The 27,885-nt window shown below is 41.5% G+C and overlaps 1 protein-coding gene across 5 annotated transcripts in view; it reads right to left on the bottom strand.

Annotated features, from left to right (window-relative positions):
* The window catches only part of ADAMTSL1 (ADAMTS like 1), a 1,044,920-nt gene that overhangs the window by 33,109 nt on the left and 983,926 nt on the right, over positions 1-27,885 (bottom strand). For all 5 annotated transcript variants that reach the window (XM_070480552.1, XM_070480554.1, XM_070480555.1 and 2 more), the window contains 3 exons: positions 10,992-11,204; positions 8,746-8,926; positions 5,349-5,556 (listed from right to left, as the gene is read on the bottom strand). In XM_070480552.1, coding sequence (XP_070336653.1) covers positions 5,349-5,556; positions 8,746-8,926; positions 10,992-11,204 — 602 coding nt within the window. The remainder of the gene's footprint in view (positions 1-5,348; positions 5,557-8,745; positions 8,927-10,991; positions 11,205-27,885) is intronic.

The raw sequence follows: 27,885 nt of genomic DNA, 5'->3' as shown, positions 1-27,885 counted from the left end.
ACTGAAAATAAGGGGGGTTGGTAGAGGCCCCCAAAAGGAGCCTCTGGCCGAGTGTGTTGATTTGCTAGCATGGAGCATTATCCCTGGGCTCATCTGGGATGAGCTTTTCAATGGCTTTTCAGTTGCAAGGAAATTCTGTGGCCACATTTCCTCCAAATAACATTTCATCTTCATTAGAGATGGCCATAGTGTTATTAACTTAATAGGGAGTTCCAAGTGACTATTTTCCAAAGAACACACCTAAGGGTGGGGATGAAGGAAGACAAACGCACTGACATGTAGATACCAGTTCCAATAAGTTCAAGTTGTTAACTGCCCCCAAACATTTGATCATGCTTGTTCATACAGTTAATGCAAAGAATTAAGAGCCATGTGGTTGCTTTGGGATGTCCTTGCAGGCCAAGAGTAATGGTATGCTTCAGATATTGACCATTCAGAAACTATACCTGATCAATCAGAATGGTCATCCTACCAGTTAGCACTGGCCTTTGACAAACCACAACAGTTGTTCCTGCCTAGTTGGTAGGTCCCAGCTGATTATCTGTCTTTGCAGGCAGCTCGTAGAGGCTCAGTAGGTCTCCAGTGCTTCCCTGCTGACTCAGAGGTAAGGAATCCGCCTGCCAATGCAGGAGACATGGGTTGAATCCCTGGGTCAGGAAGTCCTCCTGGTGAATGAAATGGCAATCCACTCCAGAATTCTTGCCTGGGAAGAATTGTAGTCCACAGAGGAGCCTGGTGGGCTACAATCCATGAGGTCACAAAAGAACCGGACATGATTGAGTAACCAAACAACAGCAGCAACAACAGCAATGTCTCCAGCAGGTTTTGAACACAGACTTTAGGAGAAACAGAGCATATACAATTATTATCATTTCTCTCAAGTGGCACACCAGACATTTTTTGTAGGGGGGGCAGGGCTGCTAACAACATTCTAAATCATAGAAGGGGTCAGATGAGTAGGACAACTACACTTTGTCTAAACAGAGGCCCTATCTACCAGCATTGGGGAAAACCTAGGCTCTAATTACAAATGGGAGTTCCTGACTTGTCCTCAGTCTCACCAGAAACGATGACAGTGGTGAAGTCACTGTCAGCACCCCACAGCCCTGGGCTGTATCTGTCATGGCTTGATGTGTGTCACTATTTGTGTTGGTCTTTCTTTTTAAGTTATAATTAAACAAAATTTCCTCTCCAAATGGAGAGTCAATGTGATTTCTCCCTATATCCAGCTGAGCCCCCATTTCTGCTCTGCTGAGCTAACCTGGAACTTTTTTGGTTAACCTCCAGCAAAGAATTAAGAAAGGAGTTGCTGGTACTAGCTAGACTTCAACTCTTCCTGGCTTGGAACAATGGACTGCACATCAGAATCACTTCGGTGGCTTCTAAAATATTGTCCATGCTTAGATCCCACTCCTGAACAACTGACTTAGAATCACTGGAGAAATTTCTTTAAGACCAATGTCCAGCAAAGACACCACCAAAAAAGAAAATTATAGGCCAATATCTGATGAATATAGATGCAAAAGTTCTCAACAAAATATTAGCAAACTGAATCCAACAACACATAAAAAATATCATGCACCATGACTAAGTGGGATTCATTCCAAGTTCACAAGGATAGTTTAGCATACACAAACCAATCAATGTGATGCACAAGATAAACAAAAGACAAGAGACACATGAATCATCTCAATAGGTGTAGAAAAAGCATCTGACGAAATTCAACATCAATTCATGATAAATATCACCAAAGTGAGTACAGAGGGAACATATCTCAAGATAATACAAGCTATTTATGACAAATCTACAGCGAATATAACACTCAGTGGTGAAAAATTGAAAGACTTCCCACTAAAATCTGAACAAGGATGCCCACTCTCACCTCTTCCATTCAACACAGTACTGGAAGTCCTAACCACAACCATCAGACAAGAAAGAGAAATAAAAAGTATCCAGATTGGAAGAGAAGAAGTAAAACTGTCTTTATATGCACATGATATGATACTGTATATAGAAAAATATCTACACAAATTATCTACAAAAGACTCTACACAAAAGCTATCAGCACTGATAAATAAATTCAGCAAGGTAGCAGGATACAAGATTAACATACAGAAAATGTTGTATTTCTTTATACCAACAACAAAATATCAGAAAGGGAATGTAAAACAAAACCTTTTAAAATCACAACCCCCAAATAAAGTATTTAGGAATAAACTTCACCAAGGATGTGAAAGACTTATACACTGAGACCTATAAAACATTAATAAAGTAAACTGAAGATGATTCAAAGAAATGGAAAGATAACCCATGCTCTTGGATTGGAAGAATTAATATTGTTAAAATGGCATGCTACCCAAAGCAATCTACAGATTTAATGAGATCTACATCAAATAACTCATAGTATTTTTCACAGAACAAGAACAGATGATCCTAAAATTTATATGGGACCATCAAAGACCTAGAATTGCCAAAGCAGTCCTGAAGAAAAAGTACAAAGCAGGAGGCATAACCCTTCAAGACTTCACACAATACTACAAAGCAACAGTAATCAAAACAGCATGGTATTGGCATAAAAATAGACATATAGATCAATGGAATAGAATAGAGAGCCCAGAAATGAACCTACACACCTATGGTCAATTAATCTTCAACAAAGAATCCAAGAATATACAATGAGAAAAAGATAATCTCTTCACAAGTGGTATTGGGAAAGTTGGACAGCTACCTGTAAATCAGTGAAGTTAGAACACACCCCCTTATCATACAAAAAATAAATTCAAAATGGCTTGTGAAGTCACTCAGTTGTGTCTGACTCTTTGCGACCCCATGGATTGTAGCCTACCAGGCTCCCCTGTCCATGGGATTTTTCCAGGCAAGAGTACTGGAGTGGGTTGCCATTTGCTTCTCATTTCCTTCCTCCCCTGACCCAGGGGTTAAGCCTGGGTCTCCTGCATTGCATGCAGATGCTTTACTGTCTGAGCTACTAGTTCAGTTCAGTGACTCAGTCATGTCCAACCCTTTGCGACCCCACAGACTGCAGCATGCCAGGCTTCCCTGTCTATCACCAACTCCCGGAGCTTACTCAAACTCATGTCCATCACATCAGTGATGCCATCCAACCATCTCATCCTCTGTCATCCCCTTCTCCTCCCACCTTCAATCTTTCCCAGCATCAGGGTCTTTTCCAATGAGTCAGTTCTTCATATCAGGTGGCCAAAGTATTGGAGTTTCAGCTTTAGCATCAGTCCTTCCAGTGAATATTCAGGACTGAATTCCTTTAGGATTGACTGGTTGGATCTCCTTGCAGTTTAAGTGACTCCCCAACAAGAGTCTTCTCTGACACCACAGTTCAAAAGCATCAATTCTTTAGCACTCAGTTTTCTTTATAGTCCAACTCTCACATCCATACATGACTACTGGAAAAACCATAGCTTTGACTAGATGGATCTTTGGTGGCAAAGTAATGTCTCTGCTTTTTAAAACACTGTCTAGGTTGGTCATAGCTTTTCTTCCAAGGAGCAAGAATGGCTGAGCTTCAGGGAAGCCCTGAAGACTTATAAGACATGAAACCATAAAACTCCTAGAAGAGAACACACATTCTCTGATATAAATTGTCAAATGTTTTCTTACTCTCAAGGCACTAGAAATAGAAACAAAAATAAACAAATGGGACCTAATCAAACTTACAAGCTTTTACACAACAAAAGAAATGATAAACGAAATGAAAAGATACCTACAGAATGGGAGAAAATATTTGCAAACAATGCAACTGATAAGGGATTAATCTCCAAAATATACAAACAGCTCATACAGCCACAAAAAACAAACAACCCAATCCAAAGATTGGCAGAAGACCTAAATAGACATTTCTCTAAAGAAATACAGGTTGCCAATAGGCACATGAAAAGATGCTCAATGTCACTAAATATAAGAGAAATGCAAATCAAAATACAATGAGGTACCACCTTACACTAGTCAGAATGGCCACCATGAAAAAGTCTACAAAGTAAGAAATGCTGGAGAGGGTGTGGAGAAAAGGGAACCGTCCTTGCAGTCACTATGGAAAGTAGTGTAGACATTCTTCAGAAAACTAAAAATAGGATTACTATGTGAGCTAGAAATCCCATTCCTAGGTACGTATCTGGAGAAAACCATAATTCAGAAAGATACAGGGACCCCAGTGTTCACTGCAACACTGTTTACAATAACCAGGACATGGAAGCAACCTAAATGTCATCAACAGATGAATGGATAAAGAAGATGTTGCACGTATATACAATGGAATAGTACGCAACTATAAAAAAGAATGAAATAATGCCATTTGCAGTGACATGGATGGATCTAGAGATTTTCATACTGAGTGAAGTAAGTCAGACAGAAAAAGACAAATATATTATATTGCTTATTTGTGGAATTTAAAAGAATGGTACAGATAAGCTTGTTTGTAGACCAGAAATGGAGTCACAGATGTAGAGAAGAAGCTTGTGGTAACCACAGGGAAATGGGGGAGAAGGATAGATTGCGAGGTTGGGGATTGACATATATACACTACTATATATAAACCATCAATAGCTAGCTAATAAGAACATGCTGTATAGCATAGCAAACTCTACTCAAAATCAGGTAATGACCTATAAGGGAAAAGACTAAGAAAGAAAGGATGTATGTACATGTGTAGTTGATTCACTTTCCTGTATGGCAGAAAGCAGCACAACATTGTCAATCTAATATACTCCAATAAAAGTTAATTAAAAAGACCCGAAAAGTACATGTGCCCCTATGTTTGTAGCAGCACTCTTTAGAATAGCCACACATGGAGATAATCTAAATATCCACTATAGATGAACGGGTATAGAAGGTGTGGTATGTATATACAATGGAATACTACTCAGCCATAAAAAAGAACAAAATAATGCCATTTGCAGCAACATGAATGCAACTAGAGATGATCATACTAAGTGAAGTAAGTAAAAAAGAGAAAGACAAATACCATATGATATCACTTATATGTGGAATCTAAAAAAATGATACAAATGAACTTATTTATAAAACAGAAACAGACTCACAAGACATGAAAAATAAACTTATGGTTACCAAAGGGGAAAGAAGGGGTAGGGATATAGTTGAAATTAAAAGACATAGATTACTATATATATGATAGATGAGCAAGGACCTACTGCATAGCACAAGATAATATACTCAATATTTTGCAATAACCCATAATAGAAAAGAGTCTGAAAAAGAATATATAGGCACAACTGAATCACTTTGCTATATACTATAAACTCCACAAATCAACTATATGTCAATACAAAATAAAAATTAAGAAAACAAAGCTGTCTTACCTGGCTCCAGCTGGAGAAGGCCCACTCCACACACAAGTGCTGGTTACAGGCCTGGGTGTCGACTGGCCGCTTGGCAAGCTGTGTGCACATGTCACTGGACACAGGAGTGGAGACCCCTGAGGCTCTCAGCTTCTGGCAGGTCACCCGGCGGGTCTGGACACCTCCCCCACAGCTCCGGGTGCAGGCTGACCAGGAGGTCACCATCCACCTGGAATAGGAAGGAGGGTGAGTGCAGAGGGCCAAGCCATGAGCAGAGAAACAATGCCATACACGCTCAGGAAAGGAGCCCCACGGCAGCCTCCTGTTCTTACCACACAGCAACTAACTGCGGGGCCGTGTCTCTTTTCACAGAATATACCTGGGGTGGTAGGCTAAAAATGCCACCCCCCACCCCTCCCAGATAGCTACATGAAATCATCCCTGGAGCCTGTGAATGTTTCCTTATTTGGACAAAGAATGTTTACAGATAAGAGTTAAAGATTTTGAGATGAGCTTGTCCTGCATTATCTGGTTAGGCATTAAATACCATGACATGTTCTCGTAAGAGAAAGGCAGAGGGAGCTCTGACATGGAAGAGGAGGGGACGGGGTGACCACAAAGGCAGAGATTGGAGTGCTGTGGCCACAAGCCAAGGGATGCCTGCAGTCACCAGAAGCTACAAGGACCCAGGAACTGATTCTCTCCTGGAGACTCTCCTGGAGGGGGTGTGCAGCCCTGCTGACATCTTGATTTTGGACTTCTGGCCTCCATAATTAGAAGAGAATAAAAGTCTATCATTTTAAGCAACCATGTTTGTGGTAATTTGCTATGGTAGCCACAGGAAATAAATACCCTTTGGAAACTGATTAAAAAGGCAGACTGTGAAAGAGCTTTGTTAAGATCAGTCACTTTATCTTAATATTGGCCCCCAAAGCTGTGAGCTTGCAGATGAAACCCTCAGGGAAGCCAGTCCTTTAACCAGTTACACTGCACTGCAGTTCTGATTCTTCCTAAAGGCATTCAAGTGTGGGGCAGAGAAGGGCCTGTTTCCCAGGGAAGATCAGATCCAAACCTGGGTCGCCTCCTGACCCAGAGGCAGTCTGGGTCTCAGTTAAGCCAAGTTTTGTCTGCTAGTACTCACTGTTTTTCCTACCTCGCCTTAAACCACGTCTCATTTGATTTGTTTAATCCCCCAGAAGCCTACGAAGTTCCTTCCAGCTTTCTGGAGCAATTTCCCACCTCCATGAGTCACAGTCCATAGGTCTTATACCTCTCAGAGGGTGGTTTATGTGGTGACAGTAGTTGTTCTCAGGATGTTAAGTTCCAGCTGCAATTTGGATCCTCAGAAGTGAGACTGACCAGGACTGTGACAAATAGCTTTCCTCATAAAGCCAAGCTATAAGCTGGGAAACACTCTGAAATCCTTGGACTGTATACAGATATGGAGGGGTTCTTTTTGGATGTGTGTACCCTGTGCTAATTCTCAAAGAGAAGGGGAAGGAGGTGTAGTTTGGGGAAAAGATTTGGTTCTTTCCAGCCATTTCATTCAACCTAGAATAATAATTTTTTTTTTTTTACTTTATTGCTTTAGTGGGGGGAAAATGATCTAAATGAAGTGGCTGACACAGCTACCTGGGTCAAAATGTGACTTCACAGTGCGATTCAAAAAGACAACCAGGGCCACACTTGTTTGTGTGCAGAGGAGGGGGCTGACATGCCCAGGAAGCCTGGTGGGGAAGCCAGTCAAAGATGAGCCTGTGGCCACTTCCTAGTCCAATGGTGCCACATCTGGCTTTCAGGAGAGGTAAGTAGTAGGAACAGGGAGCAAATTTCTCCTGAATCTGGATCTGTGACTTATTTAGTTTGGTGGAACTTCTCTGCTCTGTTCGCCTTGGAGAGAGATGACTGTGTGCAGATTCCTAACCCACAGGAGCAGAGCCACTTAGGAAGCAGGCAGAAGGTGTTTTAAAGCCCCTTGAGGGTGCTGAAACCCAAGCAGACCCGGCCATTATTTCATCTGCAGAAGTAAATGACACTGATTGACTCTGACTATCACCACAGCAAATCAAAATGTCCCTGGCATGTCCATGACCTCTTCTTCATTTTACACAGCTTGGCAAAGGCAGTCTTCCAGCCTCTCGTATCCCTGGTGAATGTCAGGCCTGCCTTTCAATCAGCTTTTATTTCCAAATATACATTTCAGCAATTTTTCAGGAGCTGGGGTGGGGGCTTTAAGAAAGGAGAGCTACGGGCTATGTTACAGTTCAGGAAGGGTATAAAAGGACATTAATCATTCCCGTGGAAACCTTCCCGTCAGCAAGTCAAACTGCTGATATTAATGAGTGTGTTTCATATTTCATTGAGGCTCTCCTGGTTTCAGTTGCTCCTTATGACTCAGCTGGAAAAACACAAAGTGGTTGCCTAAGGAGTGGGTGAACATCCCACAGATAGGCCGTGAAGGGGTGTTTCAGGGCTCGGCCAAGTCTCCCCAGGCTCAGGGCGCCATGTAGGTGCCAACTCCAAGCCCATCCATTATTCCTCTAGCTGCTGCCTGACATGGTGGGGGGTGCGGGGGAAGGGCACGGCTCAGTGGGACTCACAGCTGCTCAAAGCTCAAGGAAAGTGGAAGAGGCAGAGACTGTGGGTGTTGTTCTGGGTTATGTAAGGAACCCAAATGCAGAGAATGTACAGTTGGCCCCCGAACAACACAGGTATGACCCACATGGGTACACTTGTACTCAGATTTCTTTCACTAAATACCTATTAGAGTACTACATCATCTATAGATGGGAGCACCAACTATACAGTTAAGGATGGATTTTTGACTGCTCAAGGTCACTGTCCCTAACCTCTGTGGAGCTCAAGGGTCAACTGTAAACCCAAAGTTGAAGCAACTATGGGAAATGAAAATTTATTTCAACGTTAGCAAGAAGCAAGCCTTTGTAGAAGAGAGGATAAGATTTCCTCAGCTAAAGTGGATGAGCAAAGGTATATAGTTAGAAGAAAGGGGAGGGGCTGGGGTATAGACAGGTGATCACTATCCCCTAAGCACTTCAACCGCAACATGTTGTTTTTCCTCTTAAAACCAGCCTTCTTGCTGCAGGATGGGAACTCTCTCTTGCCAGGGCCTGGGATGTTCTCAGCCCCTAAACTGACCTTTTCAGGCCCTTGGGAAGCCCAGGCAGCTTTAGCTGAGTGGTGAGGGGACAAACAACCGAGAAAGGAGGCTTGTCCTGGGGGATGTTTTCTGTGCAGTGGGGAATCTGGTGGGCCGGGGCCGACAGAAAGCATGGCTCCTCGGCCATAAGGCTCCCTCACTGGCACTCAATATCTCTCACGCTCACAGTGCGTAACCAGGGCTGGCCATGAGCCTGGCTGCAAGTCCAGGCCCATCCTGGGGAGGGGCTGGTGCACTCACCGGGAAGGGCAGTCTCTCCGGTTGCAGGCGATAGGCTGTGCAGCAGGGCGCACCTTCCCTGCGCAGTGAGTGGGGTCCACCTCTGTGCTGTTTAGGAGACACCGCAGGCGGGGCTGCTGAACCCCCCTGTTACCACAGGAGGCCGAGCAGGTTGCCAGTCTGTCCACAGACCACCAGTAATCTGTCACAGGAGGAGAATCAGAGGTGAAAAGAAGGTAGCATCAATGATCATGCTGTTCCTTCTGAGCAGAGGTGGGGCAGGGAGGGCACGAGATGCTGTTACGAATGAGGCTGTGCCCCGTGATGCTTCCTGTGGTGCAGTGGTCAAGAATCCACCTGCCGATGTAGGAGATGCAGGTTTGATCCCTGGGTCAGGAAGATCTCCTGAAGAAGGAAATGGCAACCCACTCTAGTATTCTTGCCTGGGAAATCCCATGGAGAGAGGAGCCTGATGGGCTACATCCATGGGGTTGCAAAGAGTTGGATACATGACTTAGCGACTAAAAAAAAGTGCCCCTCAGTGGGCTCCATTCCCAACAGATCTGGGCAAGTCACGTGGTCTCCAAGGGCCTCAGCTGGCTCATCCATAAAGTGGGTACAGTTCCCTTATCTCATCATGCCACTGGAGAACAGGATATAAAGAAAGTACAGGGCCTAGCCCTGGGCCTCCCAGGTGGTGCCAGTGGTAAAGAACCCGCCTGCCAATGCAGGAGACATAAGGGATGTGAGTTTGATCCGTTGGTCAGGAAGATCCTCTGAAGGAGTGCATGGCAACCCACTCCATTCTTGCCTGGAGAATCCCATGGACAGAGGAATCTGGTGGGCTACAGTCCACGGGGTTGCAAAATGTCAGACATGACTGAAGCAATTGAGGATGCATGAAGCACTGGGTCTAGCCCAGGACCCGGCACATAGAACTTCATCAGTGGCTGTGGCGCTCATATTTTTAAACCTACTTCCTAAAGTACTTTTATTCCCCTGTTGGTTTACCAGAAGGTGACTTTATTTTTCAACAAAGAGATATAAAAATACAAGAGATACTCAACAATGATATTTAAAAGTTCATATTAGAGCTGGACTTTGTATATGTTACAGAAAAATAGTCTATTCAGAGAATATTCATTTATGGAGATTATGACGTCAGCCAGAAAGACCATTTCTTTGGGTTTTCTATTGGGGGGTCTGGGACTCACTGGTAAGAGAACTGTTAAAAATAACTGTGGGCTGGTAAATTTTGAGTGCTTATTTGTACAGTTGTGTTTTACAAAACTTGCAGAGGGACACTGCCTTCTGGTTTTTAGCAGGGACTGGCTGGCTGACAAGAAAACACAACACTGACTTTCCTATTGGAAGGCCAAATGGTGGTGGAGGGTGTTTAAGGGGAAAACCTACAGACTCAGAAAAATCTCCATCCTCATGTGCTGTTCTGGAACGAACTCTGGCCCTTCCCACGGAAACCTCCATTTTAGGATACATGCAGCAGAATTTTGCTTTCCTTATAAGTATTACATACAGGCCACAGGTAGGACCAGCCTATGAAAAACTCAAAGGCCTCACTTAGTTTCTATAACAAGGACAGTTTGGGCTCCTTTCCCACTCTTCTGGGCTCATTTGCTACCCTTTCTTGGGGCCGTGAATGCAGGCTCCATCCAAAGGCTCTTGGACCCGCCCGTGTGCCTGGCACATGAATGTGTGAGCTACACAGACTCCTCAGTCTGAGCGTGGACAGACCACAGGGCGGGGGCCAGGCGAGCACTCGACATGTGACTGCAGTGAAGACTTCTGCGTGACCCACCAATCCTGGTGCCAGCCCCGGCTCTCCAAGGCAGGGGACAGTAACCACATGGTTCACATCAAGAGGAAATGTTAAACCAACCCAACAGAGAAAACTTATATTTTCCTAACAGGCAAGTATGTGTGTTCTTTAGTGGTTGGGCCAGCATAAAAGAAACGTCTGCTCTCCTATATGGCACTATCTCCTTGGTCCTAAGCAGCAGTAACATGATGAGCAGAAGGGCACATCTATGAAAGTAGCACTGACTTTTCCAGGTTCTGCTGAGATGCAGACAAGTGGCTTTTCTGGAGAGAGTCTCATGGTATGACAACATGGTTGGGTTTCCATTTTCACACTGTTAAGAACCACTGGGGATCAGAAATCACTTTGTTCTGCTAGAAAATTAGATTCCCAAGTAGACTCTCTTTTTTAAGAAGCAAGCCTGGCACCCAGGTCCTGAAGGGTTTCTTACCTTGGATCACTAAAGAGGCCTTCTGCACGAGCATTCCTGCCTCATTCTGAGCAAGGCAGCTGAAGTCCCAGTGAGATCCGCCACTAAGATTTGCAACCTGGAGAATCTGTCCAGCTGCCAAGATATGATACATCAGTCCTGTGACATTGGCCACTGGCTGCTCACCGTGGAACCAGGTAATATTGGGAGGAGGGTCGCCTTTGACAGGGCAGCCTAGAAGGAGAGGAGAGGAGAGGTTAAGTCATGGATACAGCCAAAAAGGACACATTCCTGATGAGCTGCTTGACTGTGTCCATGGATTTTGAGGCCATACATTCAGTGTCACTTCCCTAGGACATTCCCAAGCAAATAGGAGATGTTTCTGTTCTCTGGGATACTGGGAAAGTGACTATTACTCATTCAACTAAAGGAAAAAGTCCTGGGGAACATGAAGTACCTATTTTAATCTATGTCCCAGTAATAATTTTAAAAAAATGACACAATTAAGATTTACTCATTAAATGTGATTTCACAGATTAATTAGTTCCTATGACATTTTTAAAAATTGTAGGATAACTGCTTTACAATATTGTGTTGGCCTCTGCCATAAATCAACATGAATCAGTCACAGGTATACATATGTCCCCTCCTGAGCCCGCCTCCCATCTCCCACCCCTCTAGGTTGTCACAGAGAACTGGGTTGAGCTCCCTGTGTCATAAGAACACATTTCCACTGGCTGTCTGTTTTACATATGGCAATATTATGTTTCAATGCTACTCTCTCCATTCATCCCACCCTCTCCTTTCCCACTGTGTCCACAAGGCTGTTCTCCATGTCTGCATCTCCATTGCTGCCCTGCAAATAGGTTCATCAGTACCATCTTGTACACATATTAATATACAATATTTGTCTTTCCCCTTTTGACTTACTTCACTTTGTATAACATGCTCTTATACTGAAAGAAGTCACTTCTTCAAATGCAATGTTTTGCGGGAAAACCCCATGTACTAAATAGTGGTGATTAAGAATCAAACTTTAATTGGTAAATGTCTAATGTTTGCCTCCATTTTACTCTTTATGTGATTTTCAAGCCCCAAATTTTCAACAGAGACTAGAAAAACAATTTTAAACCCTGATCTCATTTCTCTGTAAGTCAAGAACTTTGGTCTTTTGACAGCTCTTCTGACAACTAAGCCTGCATTGGACATGTACAATGTCATACTTATTACACAGTCATTTAACTTACTTTGTTACATTAAAATTCTGAAATATTAAACTGAGATAGGGTGTCTATTTAGCAGCATAAAATTAGTAAAATAAACTGCAATTGTGAGAGAAAACTCATTACCTCTAAATTTGTACTTGCTGAATTTGCTGTTATGACTGAATCCAGAAATTTAGCTTCCAGAGAAAAATTATTTGAAAATTTCAAAACACAAGATAAATCATTCAAAGTAAAGATACTAGAGGTTTTTTACTCAGTTCAGTTCAGTTGCTCAGTTGTGTCCGACTCTTTGTGACCCCATGGACTGCACAGTTCACTTAAAAAAACCACTATAATATTGTAAAGTAATTAGCCTCCAACTAATAAAAATAAATGAAAAAAAATATGTATTTGATGCCTAGTGTTCTGGGGACAGTTAAGTAAGTTATGACTGTCTTCTCTTTTTTAAGGAGATCTCAACTGGTATGGGATGCAAAAAAGCACACCAATAAAGCTGAGATGTAGGGAGAAGAGGGGAATCAGTGAGACACACAGATGGTCACCTGCACGGACGTGTGTCCTTATGGATCTGTATGGGGAATGGATCTCCTGACATTGACTTGTCCTGTGTTCTGGGGGCAGCACTGTTAGGATTTTTATAAGATGGCAGTGTTAACACAGGAAAGGTCTTTAAAGAGATGATCTAGCTTACTGCCAGAGGCCCAGAGATGTTAAGAAGTGTTAAGAGACAATGATGTAAAGTAATTAGCCTCCAACTAATAAAAATAAATGGAAAAAAAAAAAAGAAGTGTTAAGAGACCGTTCCAAGATCAAAGCCAAACCTTCTATCTGACTCATTGCTTTCTGTTCTTTCCTCCATACCTACTACTTGTCTGGCTGGGCACCAATAATTTATTCGGTTGGCCAAAAAGTTTGTCTGAGTGTTTGGCCAACTCAGTATTTAGGCACTTTGATACCTCCTTCCATTGTCTGCTTACTCCCGTTATTTCCTCACCTTTTTACATTTTCAGTGTGGTTGTGTAGGTTGAAGTAGTAGCAACAGACTGCTTTGCAGAAGGGCCCTGGAAAAACAACACTAAAATTGACCCTCAGAAGTTCAGTCTGGAATATCATTACAGGACCCAATTTTTCACTCTTCTCTATGTGGACTCACTCTGCAGTGTAACTTTGCAGGGCCCTCCCATGATGGGTGGACTGTACTTCCCCTCCTCCTGACTTTAGTTTTGGCCATGTGACTACTCTGGCTGATAAAATGGCTACTAACAAACACTAGAAATGAAAAATCTGAAAAGGAAATTAAGACAACAATTCCAGGATTTCCCTGGTGGTCCTGTGGTTAAGAATTTGCCTGCCAATGCGAGGGACACAGGTTCAATCCCTGGTCTTGGAGGATTCCGCATGCTGCAGGACAGCTAACCCCCTGTACCACAACTAAACTGAGCCCACGCTCCTAGCGCATATGCTCTGCAACAAGAGAAACCACAGTGAGAAGCCTGCACACTGCAACTCGAGAGTAGAGAGTAGCTCCTGCTTGCCGTAACCGAGAGAAAGTCCATGTGCAGCTACAAAGATGCAGAGCAGACAAAATAATAAATAGCATTTAAAAAGAAAACAATTCCATTTATATGACTATCAAAAAGAATAAAATACTTAACAATAAACTATTTTGCATATAGGGTTATCATTACCATCTTTCTAAATTCCATATATATGCGTTAGTATACTGTATTGGTCTTTATCTTTCTGGCTTACTTCACTCTGTATAATGGGCTCCAGTTTCATCCATCTCATTAGAACTGATTCAAATGAATTCTTTTTAATGGCTGAGTAATATTCCATGGTGTATATGTATGACAAAAACCACTACAATATTATAAAGTAATTAGCCTCCAACTAATAAAAATAAATGAAAAAAAAAAAGAATAAACTACACCAAGTAGGGAAAAGACCTGTACACTGAAAATTAAAAAACATTGCTTAAAGAAAAACATGAATGAATGAAAGGATATAACAGAGTGAAAAGGTGACTCACACAAATGGAGAAAATATTTACAAATCAGATCTGATAAGAGATTAATATATAAAGAATGTAGAAAGAATTCCTACAACTCAACAAAAACCACCAACCAAATTTAAAAATGAGCAAAATACTTGAATAGACATTTTTCAAAGATAGGCAAATGTTAATAAGTATGTGAAAAGATGCTCAGCATCACTAATTGCTATAGAAACACAAATCAAAACTACAATGAGATACCACTTTATGACCATTAGGATGGCTATTATGTAAAAATGAGAAAAAAAATTAACTAGAGTTGATAAAGATGTGGGAAAATTATAATGCTTGTGTATTATTGGTGGAAATGTAAAATGGTGCAGCCACTGTGGAAAACAATATCAAAATTCCTAAAAAAAATTTAGAATTACTCAGCAGTTATTCTACTTCTCTACTCATCTCACATGCTAGTAAATTAATGCTCAAAATTCTCCAAGCCAGGCTTCAGCAATATGAGAGCCATGAACTTCCAGATGTTCAAGCTGGTTTTAGAAAAGGCAGAGGAACCAGGGATCAAATTGCCAACATCCACTGGATTAACGAAAAAGCAAGAGAGTTCCAGAAAAACATCTATTTCTGCTTTATTGACTATGCCAAAGCTTTTGACTGTGTGGATCATAATAAACTGTGGAAAATTCTTCAAGAGATGGGAATCCCAGACCACCTGACCTGCCTCTTGAGAAACCTGTATGCAGGTCAGGAAGCAACAGTTAGAAATGGACATGGAACAACAGACTGGTTCCAAATAGGGAAAGGAGTACAGCAAGGCTGTAAATTGTCACCCTGCTTATTTAACTTATATGCAGAGGACATCATGAGAAACGCTGGGCTGGAAGACCGCCGGGAGAAATATCAATAACCTCAGATATGCAGATGACACCACCCTTATGGCAGAAAGGGAAGAAGAACTTTAGTTCTTGATGAAAGGCCTCTTGATGAAAGTGAAGGAGGAGAGTGAAAAAGTTGGCTTAAAGCTCAACATTCAGAAAACTAAGATCATGGCATCTGGTCCCATCACTTCATGGCAAATAGATGGGGAAACAGTGGAAACAGTGGCTGACTTTATTTTTGGGGGCTCCAAAATCACTGCAGATGGTGACTGCAGCCATGAAATTAAAAGACGCTCACTCCTTGGAAGGAAAGTCATGACCAACCTAGGTAGCATATTAAAAAGCAGAGACATTACTTTGCCAACAAAAGTCCGTCTAGTCAAGGGTATGGTTTTTCCAGTAGTCATGTATGGATGTGAGAGTTGGACTATAAAGAAAGCTGAGTGCCGAAGAATTGATGCTTTTGAACTGTGGTGTTGGGGAAGACTCTTGAGAGTCCCTTGGACTGCAAGGAGATCCAACCAGTCCATCCTAAAGGAGATCAGTCCTGGGTGTTCATTGGAAGGACTGATGCTGAAGCTGAAACTCCAATACTTTGGCTACCTCATGCGAAGAGTTGACTCATTGGAAAAGACCCTGATGCTGGGAGGGATTGGGGGCAGGAGGAGAAGGGGACGACAGACGATGAGATGGCTGGATGGCATCACCGACTCAATGGGCATGAGTTTGGGTAGACTCTGGTAGTTGGTGATGGACAGAGAGTCCTGGCGTCCTGTGGTTCATAGGGTTGCAAAGAGTCAGACATGACTGAGCAACTGAATTGAACTGAACTATTCTACTTCTGGCTACATATCCAAAAGATGTGAAAGCAGGACTTGAATAGATATTTGTACACCAGTGTCCATGGCAGCATTATTCATGATAGCCAAATGGTGAAAACAACTCAGAGGGCCATCAACAGATGGATTGATAAACAAATGTGATCAATATATATGATGAATATTATTCAGCCTTAAAAGGGAATAAAATTCTGATACATGTGACAACATGGATTAAACTTGAAAACATTAAGTAAAGGAAGCCAGATAGCATAGGGCAAATATTGTATGATTCCCCTTACATGAGACGCCTAGAGGAGCCAAATCTGTAGAAACAGAAAGTGAATTGTAATTACCAGGGGCTGGAGGAAGGAGGCCATGGAGTATTATTATTAACGGTTTGGGTTCATGTTTAAGATGATGAAGAAGTTCTGGAGATGGATAGTGTGAGGTTGTACAACAGTAAGAGTATAATTCATGCCACTGAGTCCTACACTTAAAAATGGTTAAAACTGGAAATTCCGTGTATTTTTCCATAATAAAATAACTGAGGCAGCAGATGTGCTGGGTGTCGGTTTCAATCCCAGACCTCGAGAGACCTGGTGAGTTTCTGCTCGTGCTCTTGTGCCTTTGGCATCACTGCAGAAGAACATGCCTGGACTGGCCTGATGGTCCCAAGGGGAAGATGAGAGAAATGTGGAGAGCCAAGTCACTCTAGCCAAACCCAGTTTAGATCAGCCGAACTAAGGAAGATCAGTAAGAATAAATGATTGTTATTTTAAGCCACTGTGTCTTGGGGGTTTATTTTAATGCATCTTCAGGGGTGGGGTGAGGTAACTAATTGATACATTTAGGGAACAGGGGTTTCCAGATCACCCGTGGATCCAAGGCATCCAGTAGGATGGAGTTTCTACCTGTTGTGCTGACCCAGCTCTCACCTGACCTGGATCACCATCTCAGAGGAGCAGGTTCCCCACATGCTTCTGGTAGCATCTAGGCATCTATATGCCATGAGGTTCATGGTGGTGTCACTGTACTCCTGTTATGAAATGAGGGTGTGAATGGCCTTGGGGAGAGGTGCATAGAGATCAAGCCATTGGGGACCTCTAGGGACCCAGCAGCACCCACTCCCTCCAGTCCCAAATGTCTTCTGGAGTCAGACGTTGGTTTAGTTTTCTAATAAAAGGCAGGGAAGCTGTATGTTTGTTTAGGCAAATAGCATGATTTCAAAACTGAAGTTTGAAACAAGTACAGCTTCTTTGACTTACTGAAACAGACAGATCTACAGATCTATGTCTTCCTATCCCATCTGCTTTAAAGAAGAAAAAGTGCCATATGCTGTTGAGATGCTGGCTGCAACAATTGCTTTATTTGATTGTTGTGGACAGAGTGCGGTGAGGCTGACTAGATTCCAAATTGAAAAATAAGAACCTTGCTCTTCCCAAGGAAACAGGAGATATTTGGCCAGGGAACCTCTCAATTTAGCTCTAATCTTCATTTTTCCAACTCCATTAGGATTAGTTTTCTGAGAGACCATTTAGGCAGGGAAAGGAGTGGTAGCAGCCACAGGCTATTTTCTATGGCTGATAAAGTTACTTATCCAGGAGCCAGAAATCTTAGTCAGCTAAATGGCACATTTGCATAACAGTTACATTTAAAATCCTTTTTCTTTCCTGGAATCAGAGGTCAGACTGTACAGCCAGGCCATCTGGGTCCTGCATGTAGGACCCATTTCTAGGGCCTTCCAGCTTGGTGCTCCTAGTGAGTATGAGGGCTGCCATGGATGTGGAGTTTCTGAAACTGAATGTGAGGAAGACTCTTGAGGAGCAGTGACTAAGACTTTGAGTATTTAAGAAGCTACCTTCACAGTAATGCTTCTCACTCTGAAACATATCAGGGTGAAGATCTGTTTTGTAGGAAGTTTTGAAAGGAAAAGCAGTTTTGTTACTTCACATGTAGTTACACAGATACATGACTCTCAAAAGAGAACTCTAGATTTTGATAAGGTTCTCTGGTTTCTGTTTTCCAATCTATAAATGAGAGCTTTTGATTTAATCAACACTTTTCAAATTGGTGTTCCTTGGGGCCCTAAGGTTTTGCAGAGGTATGGGGAGGGGGAGAGGGTTGGGGAAACTTGATAGGGAATCTGGGTTTTCTAGATGGGGTTTGGGACTAATGCTCAAAATTCTCCAAGCCAGGCTTCAGCAATACATGAACCGAGAACTTCCAGATATTCCAGCTGGTTTTAGAAAAGGCAGAGGAACCAGAGATCAAATTGCCAACATCTGCTGGATCATCAAAAAATCAAGAGAGTTTCAGAAAAACATCTATTTCTGCTTTATTGACTATCCAAAACCTTTGACTGTGTGGATCACAATAAACTGTGGAAAATTCTGAAGGAGATGGGAATACCAGACCACCTGACCTGTCTCTTGAGAAACCTGTATGCAGGTCAGGAAGCAACAGTTAGAACTGGACATGGGACAAGAGACTGGTTCCAAATAGGAAAAGGAGTGCATCAAGGCTGTATATTGTCACCCTGCTTATTTAACTTATATGCAGAGTACATCATGAGAAATTCTGGGCTGGAAGAAGCACAAGTTGGAATTAAGATTGCCGGGAGAAATATCAATAACCTCAGATATGCAGATGACACCACCCTTATGGCAGAAAGTGAAGAGGAACGAAAAAGCCTCTTGATGAAAGTGAAAGAGGAGAGTGAAAAAGTTGGCTTAAAGCTCAACATTCAGAAAACTAAGATGATGGCATCTGGTCCTATCACCTCATGGGAAATAGATGGGGAGACAGTGGAAACAGTGGCAGACTTAATTTTTTTGGGCTCCAAAATCACTGCAGATGGTGACTGCAGCTATGAAATTAAAAGACGCTTACTCCTTGGAAGGAAATTTATGACCAACCTAGATAGCATATTAAAAAGCAGAGACATTACTTTGCCAACAAAGGTCCGTCTGGTCAAGGCTATGGTTTTTCCAGTGGTCATGTATGGATGTGAGAGTTGGACTGTGAAGAAAGCTGAGCACTGAAAAATTGATGCTTTTGAACTGTGGTGTTGGAGAAGACTCTTGAGAGTCCCTTGGATTACAAGGAGATCCAACCAGTCCATCCTGAAGGAGATAAGTCCTGGGTGTTCATTGGAAGGAATGATGCTGAAGCTGAAACTCCAATACTTAGGCCACCTCATGCGAAGAGTTGACTCATTGGAAAAGACCCTGATGCTTGGAGGGATTGGGGGCAGGAGGAGAAGGGGATGACAGAGGATGAGATGGCTGGATGGCATCATCAACTCGATAGGCATGAGACTGAGTAAACTCCAGGAGTTTGTGATGAACAGGGAGGCCTGACATGCTGTGATTCATGGGGCCACAAAGAGTCGGACACGACTGAGGAACTGAACTGAACTGACTGATCCTCATTTCAATTACAGCAGAATTAATATACTGGGCTTCTGCATAAGAAGATTCTTTTATTGGTAACCAGTGAATTAGAGGATTTTTAAGGTGCTTTTAGGTTCTCAACATCATCTCAAACTCATTGTTCTCTCCCCTCTTCTCAGATATACCAGTGTAAAGGGCAAAGAAGAATTAGTCAGTCTATATTGTTTAGATCAATATGTAGTAAAATTGAACTATGCTGATGAAAGTCTCCTGGAAGGGAAGTTACATATGGAGGTTATTGAGGACTAAGAAAAACGGAGATCATGGATAGTAGAAGAGGAGTGCAGTCTAGAAGATACAGTATGAGCAAAGGTACAAAGATGAAAAAACTGGTGATGTGTCTTAGAGAAAAAACTATGCTGACTTGATTGGAACATGGGGAACAAAGATGATGCTGGTGGTAGGAGTTGCAATAGACAGGATCTTAAAGGACAAAATACGGTCTTTTGGGAACCTCTGCAGGTTTCTGAAGAGAGGGGTGATCTAGGCTGGCTTTAGAAGAATCATTAAGGTGGTTCTTTCTAAGAAGTACTGGCTTGGGTGAAAGAATCTTGGATATCAGTTTAGAGATGGCAAGATAAGAGACATATTTGCAAAGGTAGCTCTGACAGGATGTGAGTGGAAGTGGATGGAGACAAACAAGAGAAGCTGAAGAGACTGGAACACTAGTGGAATTGTAAACAGAAGCAAGTAAATCAGGAAAAGAAGCTATTCCTTATTTACACCCCTAGCAATGGATAAATTCAGTTTTAAGCATATTGACTATAAAGGTTGTGACAGAATCAAAGGATGGAAAAATTCATTGATATGATTAAAATGGAAGTCAGTGGTAAGAACTGGAGACAGATTTTGGGAACCAGTCTCATAGATGTGTGGAAGAAGTCTTCAGTGAAAAGAGGCCAGGTCTCAGGAGAAGACAGTGGGAGAACTCTAATGTTCATTGATTGAAGAAGGGAGAGGAGGCAATAGAGGGGTCTAAGATATAGGAGAAAAATTGAGACGATGTGATGTCATGGGAATCCAGAAAGGAAAGGGATTAAAGAAACAAGTTGCTAGCAAGTAACTGAGCTTGTGGAATGAATAAGTGGTTTTATTTTATTTTTTTTCCAAATGAAAACAATAAACCAAACATATCCACTCTCTGAGCCCAGGTAACTAAAGGTAAACTTCATTCCAACTCCTGTTTTAATAATGATCAGGAATTCCAAGTTAGTGCAATTGGAAATAAAAGTGTTCTGCAAAGTCAAAACATCCCATTCAGTGCTATGTACACATTTTTTTTTTAAGACAGAATTTACCTCTGGGTCTTGAATCTTTAGAAGTATACCAACAGCTGTGTTATTAAGAAGATAAAGGATTAAAGAAGAGGGTGAATGAGAATGGTTTAAATGTTGCAAGACAGGAATGGAATAGATCTTGGCCAGAAAACAAGGGACTGACTAAGGATTGTAGCATCCAAAAAATGGTGAATAACTCAGTTGGACTATCTTAAAACTTAAACAACAACAGCAAAATACACAAAACAACAACTCTCGGAGAGCACTGAAGAGTAACCAAAGCAGTGGCAGAAACAGAAGAGGAGTCTGTCCTAGAAACCCAGGAACTACAACAGGAGTGATTTGCTATTTAATGGCTTTTTGCTGAGGAAATTTCTCAATCCCCATATGACCCAAGTTGCTGGAAAATGTATAACTTTATTGTCTTGAGATGTCAGAGGATAGTGTCTGGGGACTGTTAGAATACCTGGAAAATTAAAGGATTTTACCTTTAAGATGAACCTTAAAATTTGTATAAATCCTGTCCAAATTCTTTTTAGTAGACCCCAGAGGATCCCAGCAAAAGGGCAGCAGCCAGGAGCTGACATGAGTGGAGAATTCAGCTCCCACAGCAGGGAAGACAGAGGTTGAGTCCAGCCAATTTAACTGCCTTTTAGAACAAAACCAAACACTCTTCAGAGGAATATAACAGAATCTAAAGTCTTTCTAGCATATCATCTATGATTTTCATTATACAGTTAAAAACCACTATGTAAGATAAAAATGTAACCCATCCTCAAGAAAAACAGCAGTCAAGAGAAACCAATCCTGAGATGATGCAAGTGTTGTAACAAGTGGACAGTGACTTTAAAGCAGCGATTATAAATACATTTAAGGACCTAGAGGAAAGTCTGCTCATAATAATGAAAAGATGGAGTATCTCAGTAAAGAAGTATAAACTATGAAAACTAATTCTAGAGCTGAAACAACAACAAAAATGAAATGATATTTCATCTGATGGGCCTAACAGAAAATTGGAGATTGCAGGAGAAAGTGTCAATGAACATGAAGATAGTTCAGCAGAAATTATCCAACATGAAGAACAGAGGGAAAAAAGATAGAAGGAAAAGAAAAACCAGAGCTCCACTGACCTGTGGAAAAAGAAGTCTAGTATATTTGTAACTGAAGCCCAATAAGGAAAGAAAAAATGAGACAAACAGAAGAAAGAAAAATAACAAATCTCCCAAACTTAGAGAACCTTAAAGTTTCAATAAGGTTAACAAACCACCTAGAAACATCATACTCAAAGTGATGAAATTAGTATACTAAAAAAAATTCTTGAAAGCATGGTAGAGTAATAAGGACTGGGTTTATTCTCTTGCCATAAACACCTAGAAAACTGGACAAAAATATATGAAACTACTGTTTTTGGACATTAGATAACAGACAGTAGATAGCTATGATTCCTGAAAGAAAAGAAATAGATTAGTGAACCCAATGAATTCCCTGCCTTCCTGCTTGGAGGGACCTTCTGAGCTGCAGGGTAGGGAGGATGTAATCATTTCCCAGGGTTGCCAGAACAAAGTACCACAGACTAGTAGACTTAAATGACAAAAATTTATTGTCTCACAGTTCTGGAGTCTAGAAGTTTGAGATCAAAGTGTCAACAGTGTTAGTTCCTTCTGTGGGCTGTGAGGGGGCAGTCTGTTCTGTCTGTTTTAGCATCTGGTGGTTTCCTGGCAATCTTTGATGTTCCTTGGCTTGTAGATACAGCACTCCAATCTCTTCATTCATGTTTGCATGGATTTCTCCCTTGAGTGCATGCCTGTCTCTGTGTACAATTTTTCTCCTCTTTATAATGACACCAGTCAAATTAGATTAGGGCCTATCCTAATGATACCATTTTAACTTGATCATCTGCCCAGACTCTATTTCCAAATAAGGTCACATTCACAGGTACTGAGGGTTAGAGAGTTCAGCAACTTTTGAGCGGCTACAATTCAAAAGGACTATCCCAGGCAGAGCATGACAATCTGGACTAATGAGTGAGACAAAAAACAGAGTTCAGTGAGGTTGAGGCATCTGGAAGTTGAGCAGAATTCTGGAAATGAGAGTGTTATGTAGAAAAAGAGCTCCAGAAATATGCCTAAATTCCTTTTAAGTCTTTGCCCAAATAAAGATGTATGCACCTATAGAGTAAAACTCTACACTGACTAAAGATCAACCAGGGAGCTGTGAGTTTACTATTTCCCAAAGCTCCAGAAGGGCTAGAAGGGCTTTAAGTTCTGACCAGCCAGAGTGCAACATCCTTGTTCACCATGAGAGGAACTCAATAGAGATCCTAGAAGAGCCCCAGGGTAAAGCCTACTATAGACTAGCTCTTAATCAAACTTCAGAACAAACTTCAAAAAGTTCAAATTAAACTTTGAATAACTTAACTGCTTAAGAGAAGAAAATCCAACAATTGCTAGAAGACAACAAAATCTAAACACTTGGTATAAAATTTACATTTTGTAGCTTTCAATCAAATATTACTTGCATAAGTCAAGAAGCAGGAAAATGTGACCCATAATCAAGATAAAAATCACTCAGTGGGAACAGATCTAGAAATAACAGGGATGATGAAATTAGTAGACAAAGATATTAAAGCAGGGTATTAAAAATAAATATTTAAAGGAAAATATATACATAGTAAGAAAATGGAAGTTTTAAAAAGAATCAAATACATTTCTAGAAATGCAGCATATTTTATAAAATGAAAATTTCACTAGTCAGGATTAGAAGATTAAATATTATGGAAAAAAGATTTGTGATATTGAAGATGTAGCAATAGAAATTAGCCAGAATGAAGCAAAGAGAGAAAAAAAACTGAAAAACAAATCAAGTGGTCAAACATATATTAGTCAAGGATGTGGTTATACAGGTATATCTGCCAAAACTATATGGCTAAAATTTGGGCATTTTAATAATTGTAAATTTTACCTAAAAGAAAATGAGTTGGTACGGGAGTGGTGGGAAGTTCATGGCAGTAAAAACAAAATAGGAACAGCAGGATATTGTTTGCTAAAGCTGGGTGCCAAGTGTCTGGGGTTCATTATGCTGCTCTGTTTACTTTGTATGTATATGAAATTACCCATAAAAAAGAGAAAAAAAACCATGAAATTATTGATCATCAGAAACGGCTCAGTGTTCAAAAATATTGCTTTTCATATATTCACACCTAGAGTCAATTGATCCTCAACAAAGGAGGCAAGAATATATAATGGAGAAAAGATAGTCTCTTCATTAAGTGGTGTTGGGAAAGCAGGACAGCCACATGTAAATCAGTGAAGTCAGAACATATCCTCACACCCCACACAAAAATAAACTCAAAATGGCTTAAAGACTTAAACATTAGATGTGACAGCATAAAACTCCTAGAAGAGAACATAGGCAAAACATTCTCTGACATAAATTATACACATGTTTTCTTACATCAGTCTCCCAAGGCAATAGAAATAAAAACAAAAATAAACAAATGGGACCTAGTAAACTTACAAGCTCTTGCACAGCAAAGGAAATGATAAAAGAAAATGAAAAGAGAACCCACATGAGAAAATAGTTGCAAATGATGTAACTGACATAGGTTTAATTTCTAAAATATGTAAATAGCTCCTACAACTCAACAACAAAAAAACAAAAACCTAATATGAAAATGGGCAGAAGCCCTAAATAGACATTTCTCCAAGGAAGACATATAGATGGCCAATAGGCACTTGAAAAGATGCTCAACATCGCTACATATTAGAGAAATGCAAATCAAAACTACAATGAGGTACCACTTCACACTATTCAGAATGACCATCATTAAAAAGTCTACAAAAAGTTACAAACTCTGGAGAGAGTGTGGAGAAAATGGAACCCTCCTAATTCTGTTGGTGTCCAGCCACTCTGGAAAACAGTATGGAGGTTCTTCAGAAAACTAAAAATAGAATTACCATGTGATCTAGCAATCCCACTCCTGGGCCTATATCTCAACAAAACTATAATTCAAATAGATGCATGCACCCCAGTGTTCATAGCAGCACTATTCATGATAGCTAAGACATGGAAAAACCTAAATGTCCATTGACAGATGGATGGATAAAGAATTTGTGGTACATGTATACAGTGGACTATTACTCAGCCATAAAAATGAATGAAATGATGTCATTTGAAACAACATGGATGGATCTAGGGATTATCATACCAAATGAAGTAAGTCAGAAAGAGAAAGAATTTCTACATGATATCACTTATATGTGGAATCTAAAATCAATATAAATGAACCTATCTATGAAACAGAAACGTGGACAGAGAACAGATTGGTGGTGGCTATGAGGCACAGATGGAGTGGGAGGCTGGGGTTAGCTGACATAAGCTTATAGGATGGATAAATAACAAGATCCTACTGTACAGGACAAGAACTAAATCCAATATCCTATGATAAACCATTGTGAAAAAGAATGTGTATATACATATATATAAAATTGAATCACTTCGTTGTACAGCATTAACATAACACTACAAATCAACTATACTTAAAAAAAACAAAACTATTTTTGTACAAAAAAAAGTACAAAAAAAAACACACACAAAAAAACTTCCTGCTAGTAGTTTCATTCATTCCTTCATTCATTTACCTCCCTTGCAGTCAGAGATCACTTTCCCTGCGCTTATGTCACCCTCGACTGTAACAACTTCAGTGTGGTTGCTCTGTATGGCAGAAATGGCTAGTTATCCCCTCATGTCTGCCCTTTCCTTCTTAGTGTAAATGAACCCTTGGTTTCTAGGCAGGGACATACCTGCATGGAAGAGAGACATTTCCCGTCACCCCTTGAAATAAAATGTGGGCCGTGTGATTCCGTTCAGTGACAAGAGAAGGAAAGTGATATGTATACCTTCTGGGACATGGCTTTCAAAGAAAAGACCTGCCTTTCTTACCCCTTCGTCCATCCTGCTATTGACAGCATGTATGTGGAGTGAACTGGCTGGCTTAGGTCAATGAGGGCAACATTCCAGGATGGTAGAGCAACAGGATTTAAAGTGATTTTTTTTTTTTTTTTTTTTGGGGGGCCTGGGTCATTAGGTGACATGGTAACTTGCCACAATGCCTGGGACATCATTTTCTGGACTTCTATGTGAGATAGGACTATATTCCTCTCTTGTTCTCTTTGTATTGTATCAGCTGGATCTTTGCTGTAGGTTGCTAAATGTATATCCTAATTATGACAGTCCTAAATATTCTTTCCTTGCTGAGGCAGTCTCCATCTGCTAGATAGGGTGTTCTATTTCCCTTCACATCTGGACACTGACCACAGAGAATGTGTGTAATGACTCATCTTGGATTGAAAATGCTCTTAGGAAAGTCTACTTTCATTAGGAAAGTGAAAGTAAAGACCAAAATAAACTAATTATAACTAAAGTGAATGACTCATATTGCAGGTCACCTGTCTTTTCCATCACATATCTGTCTTTCAATGCTTTTAACCAAACACATAACTCCTTAAAAACTTCCTTTGTACTCAGGATTGGTATCCCCTAAGCACACAAGGAGTGCAAGCCCTGTGCTTTTATGTACACATTTATGCGCTTGTCTCTGTGTGTACACAGTGGTCTCTGAGGTTGGCCAGCAGCGAGAGTCAAAAGAAGGAATCTCACATGAATTCCCACTGTGTATGTTCCCGGTGAATAATCATCCATGTTTCACTGCTAATGAGAAAACCTGGCTTGTCACAGGGGTTCCTTTCTGTCACGGACATTTCTCATTTGTTAAAGTAAGAGGAGTATCAGTCATTCTCTGAAAGTGAGCAGTCTCTCCGGGTGACACCTGCAAGGACACCGCTTGCATGTGGCATGCAACTGCACTCCCCACTCTAGAGAGGCTCGATAGGAGCCATGCCTCCTCTCCCTGGGTTTTCACGGGCACATTAACAGCATCTTCCAGAGGGGCTGGCATCTCTTCTTCTGTTTCCCTCCCAGCTACACGAACACTGACCATTTCCATCCTCCCAACCTCAATGTCCAGCCCAGGAAGTAGTCCATCACCAGGGAAGGGCAGTGCTCTCTCTCTGCAGACCTCAGTTCGTACAGGTCTTGGGGTGGGTAGGTGGCTGAGGAGGAAGCAGTGCTTGGGAACTGAGAGTTCTGGCAACAGGAAGCCCCTATCATCCCTTCTTAACCAGTGAAAGAGAATACCGTGTTCAGGCCTCCATTCCTGAGCCTGCTGCGGGTCCACGCTGAGCCAGAGCCCGGTGGGATTCACATATGTGAGGGTTTTCCTCCTAGGTTCACCTATTTTTCTGTTTCTTTTGTTCCCCCCAACCACATTAAGAGGAGAAGGATAAAAGTTTGGAACGGGGGAGATGTGTGCATTAAGAAATCAAATTATATATGAAATTGTATCAGCTGGGAGTCAGTGGAGCTGTCAGCTGCCATGCATTGATATCCCCGATTAAGTCAAATTGACCTCACTGACATTCCTCACCGTTGTCTCCTATTTCACATGAGTTTCTGGAACTAAAATAGCCTCGCTCAGAGAAACAGCTTGAGTTCAACAGGTGAGGAAAACAGGGGAGATGGAAAAGCGGGAGGCCTGGTGGCCCCTGACCTCAGCCTCCTTGCACCGTACGTGAAAGAGCCTGGCTCACCTTACAGGAGGTGGGACAGGGCTGCCTTTGAGTTTCCTGTCTAGAAAGAAGCTCTGAACTCATGATGGTCATCACTCACTGGACCTTTCTGTGGAAGGGCTGAAAATCAACAGGATTTCTGGTCTGCAAGCAGCTTGATTTGTGGACCTCCTTGTAGGATAGCTCAAGCCGACCCAGGCCTTCATTAGCTGGCTGTCACTTATGTGAGTTACACATCCGGAGTTTATTTTCATGAATTCTTAGCCCTAATGGGCAGAAGGCAAGAGTTCAGACTTGCATATTCTCCCTCCTCTTCTCCCCACACAGCCGAACAGCTCAGAAAAAGGCAGCTGAGCTTGACGCACTGATTATGCAGAAGATGTAAATAGACTGAAAGAGGTTCCCAAGGAAGGACGGCTGGAAAATGGGGCAATAGCACCTAAAGGAGGAGGAAAGGGAAGCAGTGCTCTAGGAATTTTCATTTACTGGACTGCCGTCTAAAGGAGAAGAAAGCTGTGGCAGATTAGGACATGCTGTGTAAGAATATTAGAGACGTGGCATTATGACTTCACAGGCTGGCTCCATGCCTGTCAGCATTTCCGTAATAATCCTGTAGTTTTTCGACGA

Source organism: Odocoileus virginianus, chromosome 18 (genome assembly GCF_023699985.2).
Source record: "Odocoileus virginianus isolate 20LAN1187 ecotype Illinois chromosome 18, Ovbor_1.2, whole genome shotgun sequence".
Taxonomy (NCBI): domain Eukaryota; kingdom Metazoa; phylum Chordata; class Mammalia; order Artiodactyla; family Cervidae; genus Odocoileus; species Odocoileus virginianus.
Note: the sequence above shows the minus strand (reverse complement) of the source record. Positions and strands in the feature narration are given on the sequence as shown.